Here is a 27,861-nt window from a genome sequence, read left to right as displayed (position 1 = left end):
GAACCAACTTCCAAGAGAAGTGGTGCAGGCTCTTACCCTGGGGGTTTTTAAGAGGAGGTTAGATGAACATCTTGCTGGGGTTGTTTGACCCCAGAACTCTTTCCTGCCATGGCAGGGGGTCGGACTATACGATCTGCTCAGGTCTCTTCCGACCCTAGAAACTATGAAACTATAAATGCAGTTATAAGCAAGCCACAGAATTCATCTTGAAACATTACATAAGAAGTGCCATGCTGGGTTAGACCAGGGATGCTCAACCTCTAGCCAGTGGGCCAAATGCATCCCGCATAGCGATGGCATCTGGCCAATGGGTTGGGAAATTCAGTGGCCCTGGAGTGGTGGCAATTACTGCGATCACCCTCTCCCACTGCCAAATTCCCAAACTCCAAGCTCCACATTGTGGGTCAGAGCTGGGCCACACCCTGTTCCTTACTCATGGCCAAATTGGGGCCAAGCTGCATCCATCCCCTTCTACCTACAGGGCTAGATACATGAACGCCATGTGTCCCTGGAGGCTGGGGAGAGGGCACCAGAGGGGAAAGGACCTCCCGCAGGTGGTGGTGGCAGTGTTACCAGCAGAAGCATGGTGACGGTAAGCTCCCTGAGGCAGCCACAGCAGTGTTGGCCGGGGGCGGGGAGAGGAACAGCCACCACGTGCAGATGCTGGCGGCAACACCCAACAGCAACCGGGGACCGCCTGCAGACACCACCAGCAGTGTCAGCAGCAACTGGGCAGGTGGAGAGCAGTGACCGCCCACAGGCACCACAAGCAGTACTTTTTGCAAGGGGTGCACATGCACCCCCTACGCATCACCAATGGCTAGGTCATACCCTCTCTCCCTCCCTTGGGGCCAGGTTGGAGCGGTCAAGCCCCTTTCCCTACAGGGTCTGCCCTGAGCAACAGACCGGGACAACAAGCTAGATCCAGCCTGTGGACAGACCAAGTACTGCCCATCCGGCATGCTGGGCAAAAAGGTAGAGTCCACCGAGTCAGACAATAGTCTACCTAGTGCAGGGATCAGCAACCCCTGGCATGTGCGCCAAGCAGGGCATGCGAAACCATTTTGCTCAGCACACCACTGCCAGCCTTAGCTCTGGGTAGCTACTGCCAGCCATGGAGCCCAAGCTGTGCCCAGCAGGTGGCTGGGAGGCTGCAAGCCCTGCTGCAAGCAGACCAGGCTCCATGATTGGCAGCAGCTACCCAGAGCCAGGGCTGGCTGCAGCCAAGAGACTGCAAACAGCTGTGCCGTGCTCCAATATCAGCTCTGTAGTGACGTGTGCACGCACGCCTCGGAGCGGATGGTGGGGGTTTGGGGCCTAAGGCAGCACATCCCCAGTCTCTCCCCTGCTCCCAGCACAGAGCTGATGACTGGGCTCCAAAGCCCAGCACAGCTGTTTGTAGCCAGCTCCATGCTGGCGGTGTCAGCTCCAGCATCAGCTCCATGCTGGCGGCAACTGTGCGCGCATCCTGGAGCAGACAGCGGGGATAGGGCCTGATTCTGAGGCAGTGCAGCCCTCTTGCTGTCCACTTCAAGGCACGCGTACAGTTGCTGCCAGCATGGAGCTGATTGCAGCCTGCCCACTGCTTACTACAGCTGCCCAGAGCCTAGGCTGGCTACAAACAGCTGCGCCAGGCTCCAGAGCTCAGTCATCAGCTCTATACTGGGAGTAGGTGAGAGACTGGGGCTATGCTACCTCCTTTACTGCCAGCTTCAAGTCGTGTGTGCACCCACCGGCACAGAGCTGATCCCAGAGCCTGAGGCAGCTGTTTGCAGCCTCCCGTCTGCAGCTGCCCAGAGCTTATTTGGTTGAGCTGCGAGGCTGGGACAGGGGAACAGCTTCAAGGTTTTGAGCAGCTTGGGCATTCCAGAGATCCAGATCCAGCCCCTCCAGAGAACCAGGCAGTGCTTGGAGCTGGATCTGAGGTGATTAGGGGACAACAGGGCAGGCCCTATGAGAAGAGGCTGCAGGACCTGAACCTGTTCAGCCTCCACAAGAGAAGGCTGAGGGGGGATCATGTGGCCTGTTATAAACTAGTCAGGGGGGATCAGCAGGCATTGGGGAGTCACTGTTCCCCCGAGCACTGCCAGGAGTGACCAGGAATAATGGTCACAAGCTGGCAGAGGGTATGTTTAAGTTAGATATCAGGAGGCGCTACTTCACGGTCAGGGCGGCTAGGGTCTGGAACCAACTTCCAAGAGAAATGGTGCAGGCTCCTACCCTAGGGGTGTTTAAGAGGAGGTTAGATGAACATCTTGGTGGGGTCGTTTGACCCCAGTACTCTTTCCTGCCATGGCAGGGGGTTGGTCTAGATGATCTGCTCAGGTCCCTTCCGACCCTAGAAACTATGATCTCACCTCTGGGCATAGTCTTTGGAAGGAACGAGCTTCATTCCTCCAGACCTGAGCTCTCCGAGATGCTGAGCAGAGCCACGTGGCTGCTGCTCACGAGATGGAAATTGGTACAGCCCCAGGCTTCAGCTGGGACCCCAGGCCAGTGGCCCCAGCTCTGCCACTGCCATCCTGCATGGCCGTGGACAAGTCCCCCGCTCCCCCATGCCTCTGTGCATTGCAGCTTAGAGTGAAGGTGTGATTTGTTCCCTGGGGCCACGGTTGTGGGGGGAGGGGCCATGCCCCAGGAGCCCTTGAGGAGACTCTGGCTTACTGCCTCAGTCCCTTCAGGGTACAAGGACAAACTCCCCCAGCTCCAGCCCAGCTCTCCCCTCCCCTGCTGTGCTGGCCTGACCCTAGAGCAGTGCCCTGGACCCAGTAGGGTGTTACACATAGCCAATGCTGTCAGTCCAGAGCCAGTCTGGTTTGCTTTCCTGGGGGAAAACACTCCTTGATGCCCCCTTACACCTGCTGCCTTGGCACCAGGGTGGAGGGACTGTGGTGGGGATGCGCCACTGTGTGGTCTTCCATCCTCTCAGGGGATAACAGTTTAGATGTCCTGTATGGTCCTGCCACCTTAGGGACTTAGCTGTGTGGAGTGGGTGGGTGGCTGGGCTGATGGGGCAGGCTCCAGGCCGGGGTTCAGCCGGCCACGCTGCAGCCCAGGGCCTGGCTTCCCGAGGAAGCACAGGGGCTCGAGGGCTCAAGGCATTGTTGGGTCAGATTTTGTCTGGTGCCCCAGTAGCCTGGCTCCGTGTGCCCACACATCTGGTCCTGTGCGTCTGTGTGTGCACATATGTCTGGTTCTGGATGCGTGTGTACATGTGGCTGTTCTGGGTGTGTTCTGGTTCTCCGTGTTTCTGCACATGTGGTTCTCTGTGTGCGTGTGTATGTGTCTGGTTCTCTCTCTTTTTCCTCATTCTTATTTTTCTTTTTTCTCTCTCCCTTCAACATGCTTAACAAAAAAGGAACACACAAAGACAATATTTATGATTATTAAATAGATTAATATGCAGTGCATCCTACAAGGTACCCCCTCACTCCTCTCCGGCCCTCATTTCATTTTTCTGGCATGCCGGCAATCCGGCACATTCCAAGGTAGACGCTGTGGGTTTTTTGGCTCTCCAGCCAAAAAAAACAAACAAACTGTGCCTATCCCAGACCTAGTGATTCTCAACCATTTCAGGGTCAGGTCTTCCATTACATTTTTGAATGTGGCAGCACTCCTGGGTGAGAACCACTGCTGGTGCTTCCTCATATTTGATTCAGTGCTTCTCAGCCAGGTATTGCTACCTCCAAGTAAAAGTAAACCATATGCCTGCTGCACAGCCAGACCAGGAAGGGCTGTCGCATATGTGCATGGTACTGTTGCACTGGGGCTCTGATAATCCTAAAGCAAACAGGAGCTGCCTCAGCTGTGTATCCCTTCTTTGTCCATCCCCTTAGCTCTCCCCAAGCTCCTCCTAGAAACAGAAACGCATGGGTAGCATGTCCCACATGGCTCTGATTCTGGGAGGAATGTGAGGGTTTTGGGGATGTGGACTGGAAAGAGCTACAGCACCAGTCAACTCCTGCCCACTTAAGAATTAATCAGAGTCCTAAGGGAGGAGGAATGCCCAGAATACTTTTACCTGGTGGCTGTCCCCACAGCAGCCTCACCTGCCTCGTGGCATCCCTGAGGGGGATGTCAGTACACCCCAGTTGAGAACCAGTGATATGGCCCAAGAGAAGGCCTGTACACGATCTCTTCTACCTGTATCTGACTGATGCTAATGCCAGAAACAGGATTCCCACTGGTGAGAACAGATAACTGCAGGATCCTCTTATGCTGACAGAGGTATCGCAAATCCTCTACCCCATTGCCTTGTTTCCCAAAGTGGAAAGTAGCAAATGGCATAGACAAAAGTATGTATTATACGGGCCATGTATAAAAAGGTCCCTGTCATATCCTCAATAGCTTCAATAATCACTGGTTAAGGTATTTCACAATGTTCTATTTAATATCTCCCTATGGACCTGTCCTCCATGTTTGTGTTTATTCCCATTTTGAAACACTAGGTAATAAGATATAACCTCCTGTGACAATGAGTTTCATAAATTAACTACATGGTATATAAAAAACTTAATTCAAATAATCATCTACTAAAACTCTTTGTAAGCGCTTCGTAAGAAAATATGGTCAAACCTGATCAAAAAATCTACTGGATATTCACTAGACAAGAGGCTAAATTTACATAAGCAGGTACAAGACTGTTCATGTCTCTACTACAGTGCATGGATGTGACAGGCTGAACCAGGGGTAAGCAACCCCAACATGGGTGCTAGAGTTTGGCACATGAAGGCATTTTTGCATGGCGTGCACACACTTTGGAGTTGATGCCACAAAAAGGATCGGGCCCTTCACGGCTCCTCTGCCATCTGGCTCTGGTATGCCAGTGTCTTACAAGTCAAGGTTGCAGGTGTTTTTGGCACTCTGCCCAAAAAACTTGCTGACCCCTGGGTTAAATGATTCATTGTTAAACCAATAAGTACAGTGATAACTGGTTAACTTACCGGTTAACCTTTAGCTCCGGGTAGGAGCAGTCTGGCATGGAAGGGGGGAAAGGAAACCATACGATGCCTCAGCAGGAATTGGAAGGCAGAGGGCGGGAAGGAGAGAGAGAGAAGCGGGGAGGAAAGCAGGGAGAGGAGGGGTGAGTGGGACCAGTACCCATAGCCTAAGAAGAAAATGAGTAGCCTAAGAACTCAGAGATCCTGGTTTTCCCCAATTTAAAAAAATTGCAAATTCTCTGATAAAAAACCCGAAATCCGTGATAAAAATTAAAGACTTCCCACAGGCCCCCACCAGCCCTGCTAATGCTGCTTACTCCCCCTGCCCCCGCTCCTAACAGCCTTCCTAGTCCTGCTCATACCCCTTACTCCCCCCACAACAACCCCCCCAGTCCCACACACGCAGGCACAGGCAAATATGCACACAAACACACACACCCCAGCAGGTAAGTGCGAGTGGGGAGATGAGGGGGGGAAGGAAGGGGTTGGGAGGGTATAGATTGAGAACAGGGAGGAGGAGTGCATCTCTGTGCCAGGGGGCAGGGAGAGTTTGCATATGTGACAGCCACCACTACCACTGCACTGCCGCTGCCACACCTCATGCCACTGGCCAGCAGCAGGAAAACAGCATGGGACACAGTGGTATGGCATGGGACACAGTGGTATGGAAGTGGCCACCACATGTGAGCCCCCACTCCCGACCAGGCGGGCGTGTGCGGCTCGCAGAAGGGCACTGCTGCCCTTGTCCCACCACCCCTGCTCTGAGCAAACGGTGCACCACTGCACCATATCTCTGCTCACACACAGCAGCTGCTATCACCACTGCACCATCGTCCCTGCGCCGCTTGCCCGGGGAAGGGGGAAGGGCAGCAATGCCCCTCTGAGGCTCTCACACCTGGCTAAGGGGAATCCGATCTGGGGGCTCACAAGCAGCCACCACAACCCACATCCTGTGCAGCTTTTCTATTACTGTCACACCCCACACCGCTTGCCAGGGGGGAAAACACATGCAGCAGTGGCCACCACCACTGCTGCTGCCACACCTCGCACCACTTGCCTGCAGCTGGTGGTGGAAAACCCACCCAGTTAACCCTAATGACTCTTTCAGCAGTTAGCTGACATTGAGCTCTACACTGCCTCCGCTCTACTGCTAGCAACGTAGCTAGTTTAGAGCTCCATTTAAATTCTAATCCAGTGACTCTCTAAGGAGCCACCAGATTCTTTGAAGGACACTGCGAAGTATGACGAAATAAGTAAAGTGCAAGGAAACATACAAATAAGCTAAGTAAATAACTGCAATCTCAGACTTGCCCCCACCTGATTGATCCCCCACTCCCACTGCAAGGAGGTAAGCACTATAAGAATTAAATTAGTTGTTGAAATCAGACGCCACTCAGTTCACAAAAGTTACCGAGAGGTGCCTGAAGTCCATAAAGTTTGAGAACCACTGTTATGATTACTGTAGCACAGACATACTAGGTGAGCTTTGGTGAAAGTTTGTATGAGGGGTGTCAAACATGTCCAGAGCCCCATCATCTGGTCCCTAGTGCTGCTCCTGGGTCTGATTATACTCGCATAGTGCAGTGTGCACCCCTGCAGGGTCCACCCCTATGGCTTCTACTCAGTTCAGGCAAGGAGGAGGAGGCTGACAATGACAATGACAACTACTATAACAAAGTACTGACTCAGTCCAAGCCTCCCACATCAGGTTGCTTTTCCTCCCAGAGGACCTTATATATAATATCATTCAAAATGCTAAATAATTCACAGAAAATAATGTATCTGAGGTCTCCCAATACTACAGCAATGAGATCATGAAAATCTATTTGTAAAGAAACTAAAAGACTATCACATTTCTTCCTGAACTCAGAGGCTATATGCAGTTTTCAAAATGTTCTCTGGAGCACTCAAGTGACTTATAACTCTGCAGAGAGATTAGATTGCACTGGTCTAATAATAAAATCAGCCCAGAAAGAACAAGAGCTTAAGTCAATAACATATTATAATATATCCATGAAGCTTCTATATACTTTACAAAAATATTATCATTGGATCATAGAAAAGTAGGGCTAAAAGGGACCTCACACAAGGTCATTTAAGCCAGCCAGGCAGGATTGTCCCCCAGCTATAACCCCACAGGCATGCAACTGTCCAACCTTCTCTTGAAAATTTCCAAGGATGGGGATTCCAAACTTTTTTAGGTAGCCTCTTCTAATGCTTGACCATCTTCATAGTCAGAAAGTTCCTCCTACTCCCCAACCTAAATATTTTATGCTGCAGCTTGATTCCATTGCTTTTAGTCCCATTCTCTATGACCACAGAGGAAAGACCATCTCTAGCCACACTATAAAAACTGCCCTTTAGGTATTTAAGGCATCAAATCCCCCTTCAGTCTTCCCTTTTCCAGGCTAAACAGTCCTGGCTCTTTCAGGCTTTCCTCATAAGTCTTGCTTCTCAGGCCAGTAATCATGGTCATCATCACTCTGTGCTGGACTCTTTCCAATCTGTCCAACTCCTTCTTGAAGCATGAAGCCAATGGTTTGACACAGTACTCCAGATGACAGCCTCACCAATGCTGAATAAAGTAGAAGAATCACTTCCCTTGATTTGCAAGTGACACTCCTATTAAAACAATGTATTAAGCAGTATAATAAACTGTAAATTCTCTCAGCATATGAATCTGACTTCAATTGAGTTAACAGTGCAGCAGATTGCTACATGAGGTTTATGCATCCTGTGCCACTGATAATCAGTTAACACTTCAGATCAGGAATGTCTCAGTGGAGAAGCCCCATCATTAACAGCTCTCCTGGAGATTCACCATGATGCTTTGACTGCCTTTAGGACCTGATCCAATTAATATCACTTGTTTAGCTGTTTCTGCATGCGTCTCCCTATCTGGTTAATACAATTACAGCAGTATCTGAACTTCTTTTAATATAAATTCTAATAGTTAGCTTCTTGTATTTGTTTGATTTCTATTACGTCAGAAACTATTTCTAAATCCCTCTTTTAAAAGTGCTAGTATTTAATGTATTTCTCTTTGCTTTGTTTACAAATAGAGCCTATATATCAATTTATCTTTCTGTGACAATAACTTACCTAAATAAAATGTTTATACTGCATTTCCTCTGTGTATGAGAAACCCATTAGTCAGATAAAGTACTCACTTTTGCATGTTACTCTCTTCTACAACATGTCAAAGTACTAATACTAAGAACACTTATCCACAAGTAATTTCTGAACCTGAGTAATCCCTGTGAGTTCACTTGCACATGTAAAATTAAGCATGTATGTGCATGTTCAGTGGGGTATCTTTTTCTATCAAGCAAAATGGAAAGTTCCAATTAGTGAGAATTTTCAAAGAAAAATCTTCCCAAAGGCTTATGTTTGAACTGCTCATGGTTACGGTTTAAATATGATCTCCATGCATACGAAACTGAAGTGTTTTTAATTGACAACTGGTTTTGCCAATGAAAAAAAATATGACCATGATGTGGAATTGGGGACTGCTGTCAGTACACCCAAACAAGTCTGTCTCTCACATGAGATTGGCTATGGAAGACAAAGTACCATGCTTGCAAGCCATTTTTAATTAAATTTCAAACAGGACCAAACTAGTTACCATGGTTGCATTTCCACAGTCAAATATAAAGGAAAAGTGCGAGTCAGAAAAAGAAATGCATCAATTTAAGTAAAGCATTTTATTTTATAACTTAAAGCACGTCAGATAAGATAAATATAGTTAAACTAAAATATGCCTCCCCCTATTATAAAGTACAGAAATTAGAACGTAAACATGTCTTACACCACCTTAAATGGAGTTTCCCTCTTTGCTTTTGTTTACTAAAGCTCAGAAAAAAAAAAAAAAAAAGAATACTGCTTCTCAAACACAGTAAAGTAGTTTCTCTCAATGGCCCATAGATGGCAATGTAGTAACTCAGCTCAACAGTATCAGCTATTCCCTTACAAGTAATAGTAAACTTAACTGTGGACAGGCTAACAAATTTTAAAATTGTAAATACAAAAGATAAGTTTGTAAACTATTAGCTAAATGCTTTAAACTCAGGTCCTCAAAAAGCTTCACACAGTAATTCTAAGGCAGATAAAGATTATACTGTTCTGCAAATATTTTATAAAAATTCAATATAAAATTCAATATAAATACTGAATCAAATCATTGTTTCAGCATTCTCTATCTATATGAAGAAAGTATACATACAAAACATAAGCTCTAGGTACAGCATGCATGAATATGAACCCACATTTACCCTATTTACAAAATAGGGTATGCTTATAACTAGAAGCTGCAGTTTGCATTTGTGTGCACGCTTAAAATTGAACCTAAGAACGCCACTGATACTCTTATAATGATGTATACCAAGGGTTATATACTGTTTTCAACAGACACCTCTGTTATACACTGCAAATCTATCTTAGTTATTTGTTGTGTTCTGCTGACCACTTCATCTGGCTTCTGGCTGCATACTCACCTGCCCAGGATTTCTCTACTATTCCTAAATAGTTTTGAACAGCTGCAATTAGAGAAGTATCCTTCTCTCAAAACAAAACACGGAACTTTCTTCACACACATTTAGTCCTTCGCAAGGCTCGGGAAAAGGAAAAATTTAGCCCCGGCCAGTAACAGTTTATCTTAAAAAAATTCCTACTTTTCAAGTTGGTTATCTTGTAATCGTACAAATGAAAAAGATGACAGACTATGCTGATTTCCACAATATAACCCAGTATTTAATTCTGGCCCTATGACAGCCCAAGATACTATACAAAGTCATAATATGTTTTAGGTCCAAGGAAGGTATTTTGAAGATTTTATGGCATAGTTACCAGTCTCTTTAAGGTACCATGTCATAGAGAGAAAATAAATAAATCCCAACAGTTTTAAAATATTCATAAAATAGTTCTAACCTAACATGGCTCATGAAGAACACACAGATGTCTAGTACTGATGTTTTTATTACTATTTTTATAGTGAAGTTGCCTGCCTTCTAGTGCAGGCTTTAGCAACCTGCGGCCTAAGGACCAGATCAAGGCTGCAAAGAGATCTGATCCAGCACAGAGGATCTGTCTCATGGACTTATGTCATACCATCCATCCCCTCCTTGGCCCTCTCCCCCACCACAAAGTATACTGCTCCTCAGGATCCGCACTAGTCCTTGCTGCAGAGGAATCGGGTGTCTAGAAACTGGCTACTCAGAGCAGGGTAGGGGGAAATGGAGACATACAGCCCCACAGCAACAGCTGGGTCACAAGCTCCAGCACATGCTGGAAAAAGTTGCTCAACCCTGCTTCAGTGGAATGAGCTCTAACCACTAACAAGTCCACCATCGTGATCACATAGCACTTCTGCTTTTGTCCTCGCACTTCAAAAAGCAAAGAACCTTGGGAAGAGAGACAATGTGGTACAAAACAAAATTAAGAAGAAAATGAAGGTATAAAGTCAGCTAAGCGATGAACCCCAAAATAGAAAGGGAGTTAAAAAAATGGTATTTTTGGGTCTCCTCTACACATTACTGGTTAATTGCACAATTATCTTGAGACCAGCTACACATGCAAAGTAGCTATAACACAATAAAAAGCTCCATCTAGCTATAAAGTTAGATCAGGAAAACATGTGCTAACCTTGTAGCTGGTTGCTACAGAGCTTTAAATTTGCATGTGTAGCAGGGTCTGCCCTGTGACAGGGCTCCCAGCTGTAAGGGTACACTGTGCTCAGCATAAAACCTCTGAGCCCTAGGGATCATGGCTGCTGTGATCCCCAAGGCTCAGGGATATGTGAAACACCCCACCCAGATGTGGTTCCCAGTCCTGGTTGTGCAGCTGGGACAGAGTCCCCTTAACTGACAGGGCTCCAGCAGTGCCCTATTGTGCCATGGCCCCGACTGCATCAGTTGTGGGGACTTTTAGTCCTGCCTGTGTGCAAGGTGCAGCTGGGACTAGGAGCCCAATCAGCTGCGAGACACTCAATCCCCATGGTCAGGAGGCCTCTCAGCAAAAGGGACTTCCAGCCAGGGAGCTGCTTCTTTCCAGTGCAGGGGGAGCCCAGGACTGGGTTCCCTCTACCCTGGCAATAAGGGACAATTGGATCTAACATGCAGACCCATAATTGTCCCTCTGACATGAATGCGTGGCATGGCAGGAGGTGCAATTATACAGATCATACATTAGATCCAATTGTGCCTTTACTTTCAACTGCAGAGAGGACCATGAGAAAAATTAATCTGGAAACAACTGCTTCAGAGTTCTTAAAACAAAGAAGACGGACCAGACTCAACAGAAAAGGTGCTCTGCCTCCAGCCAAGGAGGTGCAAAGGTACTGAAGAACAGTAAATGCACACTGCCTTTTATGACCTCAGAAAACAAGTCATTGCAGAGGTGGACTATACACAGATACTGCTAAAGCAGCCTTTGATCTTTAAGATGTGGGGACATGTGCACTCAGAATGAAAAATGATACATGCAATCAAAGAAATTACCTTTCTTTGAAGTATATAAAACTACAAACTGCACTAGGCTTCAAGATTAAAGAAGTGAAAATAAATCTTACAGAACAAAATTTAACTTGGGTTCGTGTATGTGCCTCTCATACAATAAGCAGTATCAGAAGTAACAGTTATTTTGAAAGGAAGAAAAAACTGAAATTTCACTCATTCCCCAGTCCTCACAATTATCGTCCTCCGAACTTTGAGGCCTCCACAATCAGAATCCTGAGGAGAGCGGCACTCACCAGCCAGATCATTCATTTCAGCATAAGCCCTTATATTCATTATGCTCCTGAATATATTCACATTATAACTACAACAGCATACCAAGTGATTTGGTTTTGTAATGTGTACAGATTTTGTACAGCAGAAATATTCAGGAAAGAAACAGCTCAATATTACTAACAAGCAAAGTCAGAGAATGCAAGTCTGTACATAAAAAGAACCTGAAGAAAAGAAGAAATGTTTACATTCTTTTCATATCTAATGATCCTTATAATAATAGGATTTGTACTGCATAGCAAAAAAAGTTAAAAGCAATCTGACAGGTCTCATCCGCAAAGATAGCACTGGTTAGATATTTGGATTTTTATGTCTAAAAGCTCCAAAAAGTGTGCTTTAAAAGAAACTTGCTCAAAAATTCAGATTCTTATTCCAGTTCTAAGCCTATCATGTCACATAAAAAACTGAAATATTACCATCATCCCACAATTTACCTTCATAGATGTTAGCATTTCTACAGAATCTCATTTTGTACAAAAAGTACACTATGGCTTGATCAAACTGCTCAGCAAAACTTTCTATACGCTTATGAGATTTGGACGCAAATAGACAAGGCAGTGGGCTGTGGAAAGGTTGCTGCTGAAGAGTTGCATGTCAGCCTTCCCATGACACCTACAAAAAGCAGGTTGGAGGCTTGCACAAGTAGGAAACAAGGAAGGTAAGCCAGTTTAGTTGTCTGTACTAATGGCCCAAGGCAGGATCAAGGCCTTGAACCGTGATATATGCAAAGTCTGGATACAAGGCTGGGCACTGGGTATGTGGAATGAAAAGCCAGAGGGAGAACTGAAAGGAAAAAAGGAACCACATACTATTTCTTGGCCCAACCCTCTTCCTCCATTATTTCTTCTGGCCAATTCTGGCCTCACCTGCTTTGAGTCAGCCCAAAGTAACGGGAGTTTAAAGCAGTATGCTGACTATAATCTGAACACAAGAGGGAGCAGGTGTGCTCTCTGGTCCAGCTAGGAAGAAGAAAGATCCCCATTCTCTTCTACTGTCGTCTGACTAACAAAAGCCAGAATCCCAAAGGATGCTCTGTGTTATTGAAGAAGATATTTTTCTGCTGTGACGCTGAGGGTAGAACAGGTCACACAACATCTTCCCAGCCTGCATGTCACTTATGCAACCAGATCAACCACAGGATCTGCAGTCTCTTTAGTCTGTGCTTAGCACTTCCTGCTCTCTGCAACCAGCTCAACTCTCAGGGGGGAGGGAGGGGGAATGTCAGAACCTAAGTTAAGAATAGGGACCCAAGAGGAGTCATCAAACAGCAGTCAAAGTCAAGTTACAATACCAGAATGGTTAAATGTGTCAGCTAAATACAGGAGTGTAGATGAAGTTGCAGTGCTTCAGAGTTGATCCCAATTGTGATAAAGGAGTAGTTCACACACACAAGGTGTTAGACCCAACTATCAGAAGTGTGCACACATCAGGATTCCTTACGCAATCTCTTTATTACTCATCTGGATACTTAATATGCAGTCATATGCTTAATGTGCAGTCATGACTCGATATTTATAAAAATACTCAGGCATATATTTGGGTTTTTTTTTTAATCAGGCCACTGAGTATTGTGATTTAGTAAAACTTAATGTATGGGTCACGCCCAGAATTTTGCTGCCTGGAGGATTAGGAACTTCACAGTATTTTATAAATATATACATTCTGAAGAAGTTGATAAGGGACTGAGATGGCAGTTATGACAGATGCATGACACTAAACTCGCATGTTTTATATAGAAAAACTTCCAAAAGCAAAACTATAGCTGAACAGTCTAGAGTCATGTTTCTTGTGATTGTATAAGGCATTAGTAAACAAATTCAGTCTGATAAATAAGCTAAAATTTACTGTGTTCTGTGTCTTTACAGACTATACCAGTACTCTGCTGTTGCTAGTATCCATCATTCAGAGCTGGACTTAAATACCAGCACAAAACCTTGTCCCACTGCATACAGACCAGAGATGGGTTGATTTATAAAATTAGCCCTAGAGAGTTATAGCAATGACAAGAAAGATGGTTTTACTCTAGAATACAGGTGCTCATCCCTTGGGCCTTAAATAGCAAGCACATATAGCCTATGATACCATGCCACAGCTCCCCTGCCACATTTTCAGACCCTATGGTAGCCCCAGGCCCTGTGCACAAGACTTGGTGCCCAATCTCATTGTGCAGGACTGGAAGAGGGCAACACTGGGTCCCAGGGCCCAATCCTGCTGCGGGAGGCAGGAAAGAGTGGTGCAGGGTCCATGAGACTCTATCCCAGTGTGCTTGGGGCAGTGCCACGTCCCCAGGACACAATCCCAGCACACAGGGCAGTTAAGGGGGTTGGACAGGGCCCAATCCAGCCCCACACCATTCATTTTGACCCAAGGGGCCAAAAAGGTTGAGCACCACTGCTCTAGGACTACTAAAAACAATAATACATGCATTATGTTTCCTTACATAGTTAGAAGCTAATGAAACTGGGGAGATTCTCCTCCAAAAGGAATGCAAATTTAGACACAAGGGAGTGCAGCATTAACAGTACCTATGCAAGGGGCATCCTAGCTCTCTCTCTCACTGGTGCAAGCAACTAGGAAGCATCTATGGTGGGAACAATGACATAGCAAGCTTGACTGCTCTTATCAAGATGCTTTATAATCCCAAAATTATCATCTATGCTACCCCTTGAGACTTATTTTTCCACTATCTTTCCAAAGAGCTCAGAGTAGTAATATCCAATGGATTTCAGGTGTATTCGCTATTTTTCCATCCACCACGTTTGAAAACTTTCAAATATGGTCAGCTGGAAAATACCCAAATATTATCAGGTCTAAATTTTGAAGAACAAAGAAATATTTAGTAGCGTAATACCTTAACTTGTTTTACATTAAATAACAAGCACGATCTATCTTGGAACATCAAAGAACAAGCATTTGGGTTTTAAAAATGAGTTGAGGAGGCAAGTTAAGACCTAATGGCCTCTCACAAAGTTTTCAAACTGGACAGAGAAATTAATTTACACAATATTTTTAGATAGCCTTGACCTTGAAAGGATGACATTCTATTCTGATGCTTTTTATGAGGAGTTCAGAGAATGTGATCTAAAATTCATGGACTCCAGCTAATAAAGTAGACGTTTTTGCAGCATGTTGATATTTTACTCTTCGACAGTACTAAACTTACATCATGCTGATATTATTAAAAAGAACAGACTAACCAAATCTTGCCCACACATGGATCTCAAGGAAAGAAAAAGGTTGCTGGTTGCACTAAAATCCCCAGGACTGGAATTCTAGCATTTTCACAGCCTTTTAAGTTTAGTTCATCCCAGGTCATTTGGCACTTCCTGTGGCCATTTCCCTACAATGACAGCTTTTTTGAAAAAGTTCCCCAGTCCCTTTCTTTATAGCCAAAAATTTCAGGCAGGATAGGTTATGTGCAATCTGATACCTGCTGCCTATTCCCCAAACAGACTCTAGATTGCACTAATTGCTTTATCTAAGCAGTTTTGGTTCTTGTGCCGTTTCTATACTAAGCAGTTTCTCCATTCATCTTTACAGCTTCTCCAGTGAATAAGTCTTTTGCATATGATACCAGTCAATTTTTTACACTGGCTTTATAACCATATTTGTTCATAGCTTTGATTAGGACAGATTTTAAAAGCTGCTTATAGCCATACTTGTTTATAGCCTCAACCAATACAAAATACACTATGGCTTGATTAAACTGATCAGGGCTTACATAACTCTTAGAAGTCTGTTAAGACCAATTCAGTGATCCATGAAATACAAATGATGAACTGATTTACAAACCCCACCTTGCCTCAAGAGCCCCAAAAACGCATGTAGTACCAGACAAAGAAATGAAGTACTTCTATAGATTCCCATAGTGCAGTGGTGCCTTACAGAAACAGAAGTGAAATGCAGTTTGTCATACCTTTCCCTGTTCCTCACTGAATGAAGACAAAGCTATTTGGAGGCAACGAGGTCTAGCAGTTCCTTCTAGCTTTGTGGAGCTAGACCCAGTCTCATAGAATTACAAGGGCATCATGTAAATCCATATTCTTAAAAAAAAAAACTAAACAAACCCTAAAAATCCTCTCCAACCAGCCAGAGGACCAGCTAATATGTTTCCATTAAAACAGCTGAAAGTGGGCTCTCTATGGCAACTTGGTATTTCAATAAAATTTTTAAACTACACTTTGGGAGCCCATAAACAATGGCTACATGGGAGGGTTAATAAATTTGTATACTTTTCTGCCCTATGAAGAGGAATACTCTGGAAAGTTCTGAATTCAAGATAAAAATATTGTAAATTAAGATGTTGTGTATGATTGCAGTACAATCTGAATTTGGCAGCGACTGCAAAATGGTTACACCTTTAGTTTTCAGCCAAGCAGAAACTCCACCGCTCTTCCACAAATGGAGGCAGCAGCCATTCTAGCATCCCCATGCCTTCATTCCAGCATACGCACCCCCCCAAAATTGGATCGCAAGAAAATACAGTATTACAGTCAATTAGCACAAGAACCCGGCTCCATCAGAGAACAACTTTGGAGAATACTATGCAAGAAAATCCCAATAACCTAAAGTTGATGTCCCTTTATGTGCTAGCCATAGGAAGTGAATTCTGGTTAACATATAGTCCAGGGGTGGGCAAAATACAGCCTGCAGGCTGCATCTGGCCCACCAGACAATTTCTTTTGACCCGCAGGTGCCCACCAATTAATTGTATCCCAATTGTATCCCACCCAGCCCTCCCACCTGGCTGTGCCTCCTTGCTACCACGTGCAGCTCCAACCAGAGCAGTATACTGCTGGGTGGCAGAGCCTGTGTAGGCCATGAGCAGCCCAAGGGCCTGCTGCTGCTGGCAGTGGAAGCTGTGCTCCATGGAGGGTATGAGGGGATCCCCATACCTTCCCACCTAACAAACCCCACAGTGCTCCCATAACCCACCACATATACACACACACTGCAACATATCCTGTATCTCCCCACAAACCACTCCAACACCCCCCCCAGACTCCACCATACACACACACACACACACACATAACCCAGCCACATATCACACACTCAATATACAAGTCAGACTTTATTTTTGAGCTATTATACACTCATCTCTGTATACATTATGCAAACACAAATCATGACAAAAATATTTTTTGTAATAAAATTAAAATGTTACAATAGGCGTTTCACTTTTAGGATGATTTGATTTTTTTCCTGGTTCTAAGATAGCAACTCCCCCCCTCCCAAAAGGAAGACTTCCAGGGGCCAAGGGAAGGTGGCAAAGGTCAAGGGTTAAGGGGTGGGATATCCAATCCCAAGATGATGTCCAGGGGGCAAGGCACCTGTCAAGAGGTGGGGCTACCTTGTGGCCCTTGACAGCTCACCAAAACTCATCAAGCAGCCCTCCAGCTGAAATAATTGTCCACCCCAATGTAGTCATTTCCCCTCCTTTTGAACAGAAAATGACTGTATGTGGTTTAGACAATAGTCTCCAATTATTTAACTCAGAGAACCTGGGGCCCTGGATAGTTTATCTTGATGTATTAAGAGTATTTAGATTAAAGTTTAAAGCTAAAAAGGTGACTAACATCCCTAAGTTGACATGTACTTTTCACTATGGATAACCGTACATTCCAAGGGAAGAAAATATGCCCCATCTCCATTTCTAAGAAGAAAATACTTGCAACAATTTGAAATAAACAGGGTACATTTCAAGCTCCATTTTGCATGCTGTCTCACTTATGTGTTGCATTGCATACTACAACATGTTAAGCTGCATCATTCCTCTTGGGTGGCGGGGAACTAGCTTTCAAATACAGCTGCTAGTAAACCCACTTGAGACCTGGAAGTATGACAAAACATAAGAGAAGAAGAGAAGAAGAGAAGGTTTCTGAACTTGGTCTTAAAAGGGCCAGATTTCATAAAGAGACACTGCCACAATGACAAGCCTAAGCAGAAGGAGTAAGAGAGGAGAAAGGCCTCCCTGACAGATAATGGCCAAAACACCAAAAGGTTTGAAAAGCATGGAGAAGACCAGAGGTAGACGCCTGCATAATCTGTGGAAGAATAAGTAGATACACATCTCTCACATTCTTCTATGAGTTAAGTATGTGTATTTAAGAAAATTATTTCAAAGTCAGTATGCTCCTTTAATTGTCATGTGGCAGCAGCCTAGAGTGTCTGCACAATTAGGATTCTTGAAGAACATGAACAGACTACTGATCACTGGCTTAGGGGCTGATAACAGCTAGACTACGAGCCATTACATCCCAAGGGGGGAGTGCCAAACAACCCACACCTCTAGACTGTGACTGAAAGACCAGAAATAGAGACACAGTCTAGATCAGAGGTTCTCAACCTTTAAATGACACACCCTTCACTAGACTTGAGGAAGACCTTGGAAAATGCCAGCTTTTCATTGTCACTTTGGGTTTTTGTTTTTTTCTTTGATTTTTGCTGACCACAGAAAAAATTAAAGCAGCCCTTCTGAATTCCATGACCCCGATGAAGATGTTCCTTCACCTTCTGATTAAATAAAATTGTGTGTGATTAGTTACTGATTTGCCCTATTTAATCCATTTATATACAGTACACTTTAGAAAGCTTTGCATTGTACAGTGTATATCATTTACAGCTGATTAAACAGTTGATTTAAATATGGTGTTTATGATCATTTCTATAAAAAGCTGGGGCATCAGGCCTTGGTCAGTAACATAACCCCTTTTTATAACATTGTTTCTATGGAAAAAATCAGATTCGACTTACAGTGCCTTTTCCAGGAACGTAACCTGCCGTAAGTGTGAGGACTGCCTATACAAGGTTTTCCATAGCCCTCTTTACAAACCATCAGAATGACTTTTACACACATTTACAAATAAACTCACAAAAATATATTTGTCTAATAGACAGTAGAAGCCTTCCACATTACCTTGTCTATTTACTTCATTTTGAAGCAGCTCTTCCATTGCCTCTTCTTCTGCAATATCCAATGGAGTGTCTCCTTCACTATTTACAGCTCCTACATGTGCTCCTTGACTAATTAAATACCTGTAAAGAGAAACAAAAATGCTATTGGTTATATAAAACATATGGTGATCAAATTAGACAAGTCAACGCAGTGGAACAATAGCCAAAGCTGTTGAAAAACGTGGACCCCATACTGCAAGCTACATATATATGCAGTTCACAGAATAAAACCGTTTATCCACAAAGCAAAACAACAAAACAAAACATATACTTATGAGTTATTTAACTATGAATTCTTTCGTACAACTATTATTAGTTTACACAGGTACGTATCTTCATTGTACAAAAAAAAAAAAAAAATCATGTGTATACAGATTTGTAAAAACTCCATCAGCAAATGGAAAGCTAACTTGATGAACATAGCAGTCCAATACTTAATTTCTATAAGATTTCAGCTCTCTTAAGGAAACAGACATTCCTGACACTTCAGGTTGCAAAGATAACTTCCAAATGTTTCAGACTCAGGAAGAAAGACAATGGCAGTGGCTTCATATTTGCTTTCAACAGGGCCATGACATTTTCCATGAATAGAATCTAATTGTGGGTGGGGGGAAGGGGGATCATCTTAGATTCAGGTAAATACAATTTAACCTGTTTCTTGCCAGTGAAGCCCCTAGCATCTTTTATACCTCTCCCTGTCTAGTAAGCCTAGACTTGTTTGGTATCCAATATAATTTTCACAGTCTGTATACAGAATTTTTTACAATTTAAACAAAATGTAGGCATGGATATCTAAAAATCAACAACCCAGATCCATTTATATTTATTTCAGGTTTCTGGATAAATCATATTAATGGGCTACAGCAAAAAAAAAAACTAAGAAAAAGCTTAACCAGTTGAAACTTGATTAAGCTAGTTATTTATTCAAACTAGCCTGTAAATTCTGGGGACCCAATAGCTCAATATACCTTTTGACTGATCTCAGATTAGTCTGTAGTGATACTGATATATTTGGTTACAGCCCTAGAGATTTCCATTTATAAAAAAATTCCTAGCTCTTTATGGATTCAGTATTTATAGTATTCAATGTTCAGAGCTCTGAGTAAGACCTCCTTTTACTAGGCATTATACATATCAGAAAGACAGACATTTGTCTGCTGGGACATCTTATAATTTATCACTGAGCCTTGTATCTCTTTAATATAGGCTACATGCACACACAAACTATCCATTTTATGACTGATACATGAAATTGTGCATGCTCTCAAGCACTGTCCCATTACTGCTGACATGTCAGCACTGCAAACCACCAAATTTCATCTGCTGCTAAGATGACTTCATTAAAACTTTTCTAGCTTGATTATTTCCAGGTAGCATTGATTGATTCCAGATCCAGGGCTGGTTTTGCTCATGCTGACTTGATATCACAAGCTTAAACCTTAAGAAAAAGGGGAAAAAAAGATATAGTGTGAACAGGATCTATTATTAAAACTGTTGGAGTGAGGTCAAGAAAGAAGGGGATGACAGTTTTTGAAATTCAACACACACTTATTTGTAGAGCTTTTATAACTCCAAGATCTGACATCATCTGCAACCAATTTTGAGCATTACCAACGCTGATAGAGACAAGCTGCATAATTCTGATGATGTCCTTCCAAAACAAATGTTACCTGATTTAACATTGCAAAACAAAACGAAAAAAAAATCTTCCCTAAAAAAAACAAAAAGAAAGAGGCACTTAATAATTCTAACTAACTGCTTAGATATCAAGTGTACACTATACAGCAAGAACAGTATGCATAAACAAACATTTTTGTTATTAAAGTAAATTATAGATAAAGTAAAATTTTCACAGAGTTAAAGCTACCATACCTTTAATGAAGAACAATCTACCACACATGTCCAAATGTCTTAAAAATGGATTCCAAGCTAGAGTACATACACTTTTGGATTTTGTTAAAAAAATATTCTAAATTTATCAGGACATTAACATTCAAGCACTGTTCTCTACTTTCTGCTCAGTAGTCATCATACACTAAAATTCTCTAATGGGCTTCAAAAAGAACTGAACTCTGCTCCGAACTGTGCCCTGCACCTGCAAGCAGCATTAGAATGGCAATCAAGACTGCTTGTTCCAGAAGAACACAGTCACTTCCTTGATCTACAGCACTTCAAGCTGAATAGGAATTTTAAAAGTAGTATAGCTTCAAAGTTGGGCATCTCTGGCACAAAGCTCGGCATGTATAGCTGTACACAGAATAGTCATTATAGTTCACTATTCTAAATTAAATTAGTAATGTTGATATAGATTTATAGCCCTACAGTCATTTAATCAGTTGTTAGGTTTCTCTACCACTACTGAAATGTCTAAGCTAGTTATCTTCCTAATTATTCAAAGAGCTGAGAGGGGAAATAATTATTCCAAGTGTATTTAGTATACTTATTAACCACTAACATTGACAGGACCATCTAACCAATTTACACAAATCAATTTTATAATAAATTGTCACAACATGACAAGTGTTCCCAATACTAACTACTATAGCTTAGTACACTTAGTATACCAACACCTATGGCATTTCCCAATGTTTGCAGCTCTAGGATCAGCCGTGTTAGTCATCAACAACCATCAGGCTCATCTACAACCCTGTACTTGACCCGTGGGAGTGATCATCCTGGACCGTGAGGGACTGTAGATGATGACTATACTTAGGAAATACTTCACACTACGATACTTCATTCCTACATGCATGTTTTCGACAAATAACAAAGTTAAATTACTGTGAGAACTCCTATAAGTACATAATTAGATTTCAATCTATATTAAAAAATTCTCACTGCCACAACAATGTCCATGCTTAAGACAACATTGTATTGAGATGATGCTGTTAAAGAAACAATAAGTTTTATTTAATTTTATCTTTCAAAGACTAATTACAATTTTAGAATCCTCTTAGCACAGTTTAGCTGTCCATAAAAAAAAATAACGTCAAAGATGACAAGTGCGGTGTTATTTTGTTATGCTACATGCAAAGTTGCCATGAAAATTATAACCACAAGCAAGAAGATGTTATTTGACCTAAATTAAATCCAGTGAAGCCAATATTGGGTGAACATTTGGAATCATACCATGGTAGCTGTGCTTCCCCAAAGAAATGATACAAACTGTGGCTTCTAATAATATGGTCCAAGAGGTCTGCTTTCAGTCAGTTCCAAATCAGTGGAAAAACATCCAACATATAATGGAATAGTTAATGGAAGTATTAAAGCAAGCCTTTATAGGGTTCTTGTTGTTGTAAAACATTTCAAAGCCTTTGGACAAATCACACTAAAACAAAAAACCCAACAATTTTTTCTCCTTGAGGTTGATGTATGGTTTGCTGCATATAACCAACTAGCAAGGTATAATACTCCCAGGAAAAAAAACTGAATGTGCAAATCTTTTAATATATTAACTGAGGTTACAAAATTTAATAACAAAAAGAATTCAAGCAAGTATTGTGTGCATATATACATATTGTATATACTGCACTTATTTGAAACCATTTACATGAATCCCCCCTCCACCCCCAAACAACAATTTGAATACTGGCCCAGGTCAGGCAGCTATAGCTGCTGCTGCAGTCCAGGCCCAGGGCCAGAGACAGAGCTACAACTACAGCCTGTCCCAGGTAAGGGCCAGAGTTGTTGCTGCAGGGAGGCTTGCGGTGGTTCCTGCAGCGAAGGAGGGAGTGTGGGGGAACAACAACACGCAGGAGAGAGACAAAGGAGAGCAGGCGGCAACAAGGGAACTGCTGGAGCTACAGCCCCAACCTGAGCCTGGAGCTGCAGCCTGGCCAGCACCAGGGCCACTGCATGCTCAGTGACCTGGGCTGGAACCAGTGCCAGAAGCAGAGCTGCTACCTAGCACAGGCAACAGCAGCTTGGGGAAGTGGGGGAGGGAGGGTGGGAAGGGAGAGCATGCAAGTAGCAAGGAGGACAGCAAGGGAAGGCAGGCACTGGGGTGCTGATGGCAAGTGGCAGGAGGACAGGCACAGGGTGTAAGGGGCAAGGGTCAGGCTACCTGCCCTCCCTCTTCTCCCATTTGCTTTACCTTCCTGTCACTGCTTTCCCCACAGTAGTAGCAGAGAAGGGCAGGAAGCTGGACAGTCACCTTAAATTAGCAACTATTTTATAATTTTCAATGTACAGAAACTAGTTATGGGGTAGGGGTCATAGAGGTATCTTAAATTTGAATTCATCTTGGATTCAGGTAAATATGATATAAATGCACAGCATCCTGGACCTTGCCAACTCTAGTCTTCAAAACCAAAAATTTCAGGGTTCATTTTCAAACCTGAAGTACTGTTTTCTACACAAGCTTTTGAAACTGAAAATTGTACATCCAAAGAAATGCAAGTGCAATGCCACGGGTCCGGAGACATGTCTGATATAAAAAGGAAAATAAACCCTCAGTGTTGTGTCCAAACATTTTTAAGACAGGCATCACATGGCTTGGGCAAGACTGGAAGAACAAGTTTATCTTGAAATACCAATGTTGTGTGAAGGTAAAGACCCCTCTGTTTGTTACTTGCATATTTTAAGAAACTGCTCTCCATGGCTTTCAACTACTGAATGCAAAATTTAGAAGAAAAATAAGCAAGCTTCTCCCCTTTTACATTATTCAGTGCAATTTTGACTCCCTGCCTGCACTTAAATAGGCAAAGCATTTTAAAGCCTATTTGGATTTTTTTTAGAAGGCAAATTTGCCTCAAAGACAAAGCACTGACATTCAAGCCAAATAGTTTTTGTTGAGGCCAGGACCCAACAACTTGCAAGCCCTAAGTTCTAATTCAGGGTTTGGTCTGGAGGGTTTGATCCAAGAACTTCAACAGAGGCTGACAGAATGATAACACTGTGCTTGCTACCTGTAAATCATACTAGACCATAGTTTCTCAACAACCTGTGAAAGAAAGGGGCTTGCTTTCCAAAGACAATTAAAATATGTGAACTAAAGTCTGACAAAGAATAACATCTTCAGAATCTGGCAACATGCTCTAACTCTAACCCACTTGAGCTAGGGATAGACTTTACACAAAAACTGGTTTAAGTGAGCAGAAACTGGCTTAAAGCTGTAACAGAACAGACATTCAGTGCACAAAAACTAGTTTGAAAATGACTGAAACCAATTTAAGATAAACCTGGTTAAACGTAGTATCAGATTTAACCGATCCAGGTCAAACCAGTTTATGCAATGTCTGTCCCAGACCCCTTGCTGGTTTAAGATAAGCCAAACTCCCCCAGCATCCCAGCATGCTCTCTGGGCGGGGCTCTCTTCTCCACAGCAGGACTGCCCCTCCCCTCTGCTCCCTGGCTGGAGCTCTGGCAGAGACTGCAGGCACCTGCCTGGCTTCTCCCTGATGACCAGGGATTATTCCCCCAGCTCCCCTGCTTTACACAGACACCTCTCAGCATTAGCTAGCAGATCACATGCTAGCTACAATCTGTGCCCTGGGAGAAGACAAAAGCAGACAGGCTTTTTGGAGCTAATCAATAGGTAGCTGGTAATGTCCTTCCTTGGAAAAGCTGTTTAAGAAGAGCTTGAAATAATGGAGAGAGGTTTTGTTTTCTTAATGGGTTGATAAACACTGAGTTGGGGTGATAAACATTCCCTGCTGGGATAGGGGGTCAGGGGGGATATCAGAGTGTCCTGCTGGGGCCTGGCCATGTCCCCCATTCCCCCCCCCCCCGCAGTTCAGTACTGTGGAAGGGAAGCGAGGGGCTGTTCTAGCACCCACCAGCTTCTAGCCTGAGCCACTGCAGGCAAGTGCCTGAATTTTTTCAGTCCAGAGGGGATGTCCACATGGTTACAATGTGGTTTAGCCTAGCCAGGTTAGATTAACTTGCAAAGATTAAATCAATTCAGGTTCAGGCTTTTTGAATGCGTGTCCCTACCCTTCAAGTATAAAAAATGTTCCACAATGAGACTCTGCTTCAATACAGACTTTCTGGGACCAAGTCTGCAAAACTATTAAGGAGACTGGCGATTGCTACCTGTTGATCCTAACAGTAGAACAGAGGATAGAAGAAAGCTCCATCCAACAGGAGAAAGAACTGGTTGTTCAAATATTTCACAGACCTGAAATGCACTCTACCAGAAAATCTGGTCCATGTTTTCATAAGTGAAATAAAGAAGTTAACCATATGCAATGGTTAGCATTTTGTAGCAATATTAAAGCTCAGGGGATGCCCCCTTCTTGGAAAGTCTTTAGTTCAAGCACACACTTTCGGGCTTCCACATGTAAATTTAGAATATGCATTTTTTTTTCCTTACTGAGGTAGCCTATATGGTCAATGTGCCATGTTAAAGCAATTACAGGTATGTTAATTTAGAACTAACTTTATAAAGGTAGGGCAAATTTAATACTTAACACTATACTACTATTTGAGTGCAAAAAAGTATCTTTAAATAAGGGTCACATACTTTTAAGTGTACTCAAAAGAGCTTAACTAATTTAGTGACATTCTTAAAGATGCACCCTTGGGACAGAGGCTACTACCACGCAAGTAACTCAGCTCAAAATTAATTCTGTGGGGAGAGTTATCACCAGGAGGTGACATGAATGCTAAGACCAGAAGAGCTTTCATTATTTTCAGGACAGTTGAGATATCAGTTACTAACTCAGGAACCAATTAGTCAGCTGCTTAGCTCTCAAGATTTAAGAGGAAATGACAGTTTCAAATCATCCCAAGACTCTGATACTAACTAAATCTTTCAGAACCATAAAGCCACGATTCCATGCAAATAAAACCTCATTGGTTCACCCTTAGAAGATGCTTTACAAATCCTTTATTAACAAAACAAAATAACCTGGGATTTATACCCAAGCACTTCAGCGCGCATACACCCTGTGCTCCATTAAACTACTCAAGATTCTCAGATTTTAGAAGTTTTTTTGTTTTTTGTTTTTTTTACTCATTTGCTATTTCTTGGCTTTCTGGCTTTATAAAAATAAATTCAAGGCAAAAAAAGTAACCACCTGCTTGTGAAATTTTTTTAGGTCCCTTAAATACTTCTCTGAGAGAGATACCTTTTGAAATAATCTAATGATGGGGGTTAGGAAGGAACAAGGAGAGGGGAGAGTCAATATGCTCCACGATCAATTTCAGATTGATCATATGCACAATAGATTTAAAGATAATGAAATTGTATTATACAACAGGTCCTTCTAAATGCATAACCTTTACATATTACAATATACTTTATCAGGCCTAACTGAAAAAAAAGAGAGCCGGAATATGAAAGTACCAGACAGATGATTTAAGAGATCTAATGAGCATGGCAAAATTCCTCCTGCCCCGGAAAAGTGAAATTGGCAGGTCCTGAGCTGCTGCCAAGCAACATGCAGACAGTGGCAGCTTTAACACTAACAGCCCTGAGGGATCTCTACCTGCACTGCCCCAGTTTGGTAACAATCTGCCTATTAGTTGCAACTAAAACTTTCCTCGTTCCTGGCTTCTATGCATTCTGCAATTAATTGTTTCTTGCAGCACATCTCAACTAAATTATGGTGGGCTTGTATCTGCTTAGATAAAAGAACCTGTCAGGAGTAAAATGTGTAATGCTCATCTAGTACACAACTGTGGGGAAAAAAACACTAGTGAGATATCAGCAAGCCAAATCCATAACACATTCTCAATTCAGGAATTTTTTTCAAGATTTATTTTTTAGAAGATCTTATGCAACTACAAACATTAACATTGTAGAGTCAAATAAAGACTGACACAAATACAGAACCCTATAAAAACCTTTTAATTCACTTTTCAGAGTAGAGCCACAATTAAGCCCTAACCCTTCATTTTTTTCTCACTGCTGAGTGACTACATGTATGTGGCAACTCCCAAAGCTACATTTTATTGCAAACTCAGGAAGGTGTCTTCATGTTCACTTGTGTACATTGATGTAAAACTGAACTACCACTAGATTTGAATAGCCATATTCTACCTAAGAATGGTGCAGTCTTTTAGCAGCTACATCCTACCTGAATAAAGTTGACTGGGTTTCTTAGAAAAACTAGAAGATAAGATTTCCAGGAATGTGTTCTTGCCAGATGAAGACAGCAGGCACTTGCAATTAAATCAGTGATGATCAAAGCAAGAGAACATTACATTGTGTACCTTGTTGATCTTTGTTGAAAAAACAAACAAACAAAAAGAAGAGTGGCCAAGTATAAAATGGTTAAGGAAAGGGTTCGAGTCAATCAAAGAAAATAAAAAGCTATGAAGTATACTTCTTTAGTCTTTTAAAGTTGCCAGAATATGGTAGGAAATTTCCATTGCATACTCTGTTCCTCAGAATGCTCCTCCAGAGAGCAGCTCTCTGTTTCTCCTGCAGGAGACTGTAGGAATTCTGCTGCAAAAGACACCTTGAACAGGGCCTGTTTGGCTCTGAACTAACAAATCCACAGGCTGTGCTTGTATAAACTCCAAGATAATCAACAGTTTGTAAAGAGGAAAAAGATATCCTACCTCGTCTCCTAGGTGAAAACCACCTTCTGCAGAATCTAAATAATTTTATTGGTTTACGATTCCCTTATGATTAAAAGCTATTTTCCAAAAGGTGAAACACTATTACAGGTAACTCTGATACATGTGCACAGACATCTTCTGTTTCTGCTGCTGCTGACAAGTTACCCAAATCCAAATGACAGCTGACAAAAATGTCAGCTCTCAGTGCTGCTATATTATACACAGTCACAGAGGAAACAACACAGTTTACAATATTTAATAATGTTACTTTGGAAAGCTGTAAACCAAGGCAAGAAATAGGCTCCAGAGACACTCATTAGCAGATGGCCATCTAAAAATTGAGGGTACAGTGGATGGTATTGAGGATGGTACAGCGTAGCAGAAATTCCTCCCAGCAGGAACCTCGAGGGTACAGAGATGCACAGTAGCTGAAAACCTATAAATCCTACAGTAGTCTAAATAAAGGACAAAGGCAGGGGAAATGGGACAGAAGGAAAAATAGCAGCCAGGCACATAAAATACAGTTCTAACTGCAAGAAAGAAAAGTGGATTGGAACCAAGTAATTCCAGGACAGCTGAAATTCAAGCACCTAAAAGGGAAGCAGGAAGGAAAGAAGAGAAACAAGATTTTTAAACACTAAAATCAAATATAAAAAAATTAAACTGTATAAATG

At 42.7% G+C, this 27,861-nt stretch overlaps 1 protein-coding gene across 1 annotated transcript in view; it reads right to left on the bottom strand.

The window, feature by feature from the left end:
* The window catches only part of PPP1R12A (protein phosphatase 1 regulatory subunit 12A), a 187,223-nt gene that overhangs the window by 89,230 nt on the left and 70,132 nt on the right, over positions 1-27,861 (bottom strand). The window contains exons 3-6 of the mRNA XM_019543931.1: positions 18,642-18,760; positions 10,269-10,339; positions 9,350-9,363; positions 8,999-9,004 (exon numbers count right to left, since the gene is read on the bottom strand). Of these exons, the coding sequence (XP_019399476.1) occupies positions 8,999-9,004; positions 9,350-9,363; positions 10,269-10,339; positions 18,642-18,760 (210 nt within the window). The remainder of the gene's footprint in view (positions 1-8,998; positions 9,005-9,349; positions 9,364-10,268; positions 10,340-18,641; positions 18,761-27,861) is intronic.

The sequence above is a fragment of the Crocodylus porosus genome, unplaced genomic scaffold (genome assembly GCF_001723895.1).
Source record: "Crocodylus porosus isolate Cpor-Errol unplaced genomic scaffold, CroPor_comp1, whole genome shotgun sequence".
Classification (NCBI taxonomy): domain Eukaryota; kingdom Metazoa; phylum Chordata; order Crocodylia; family Crocodylidae; genus Crocodylus; species Crocodylus porosus.
The sequence above is the reverse complement of the archived record's forward strand: the minus strand, read 5'-3'. Positions and strand labels throughout refer to the sequence as shown.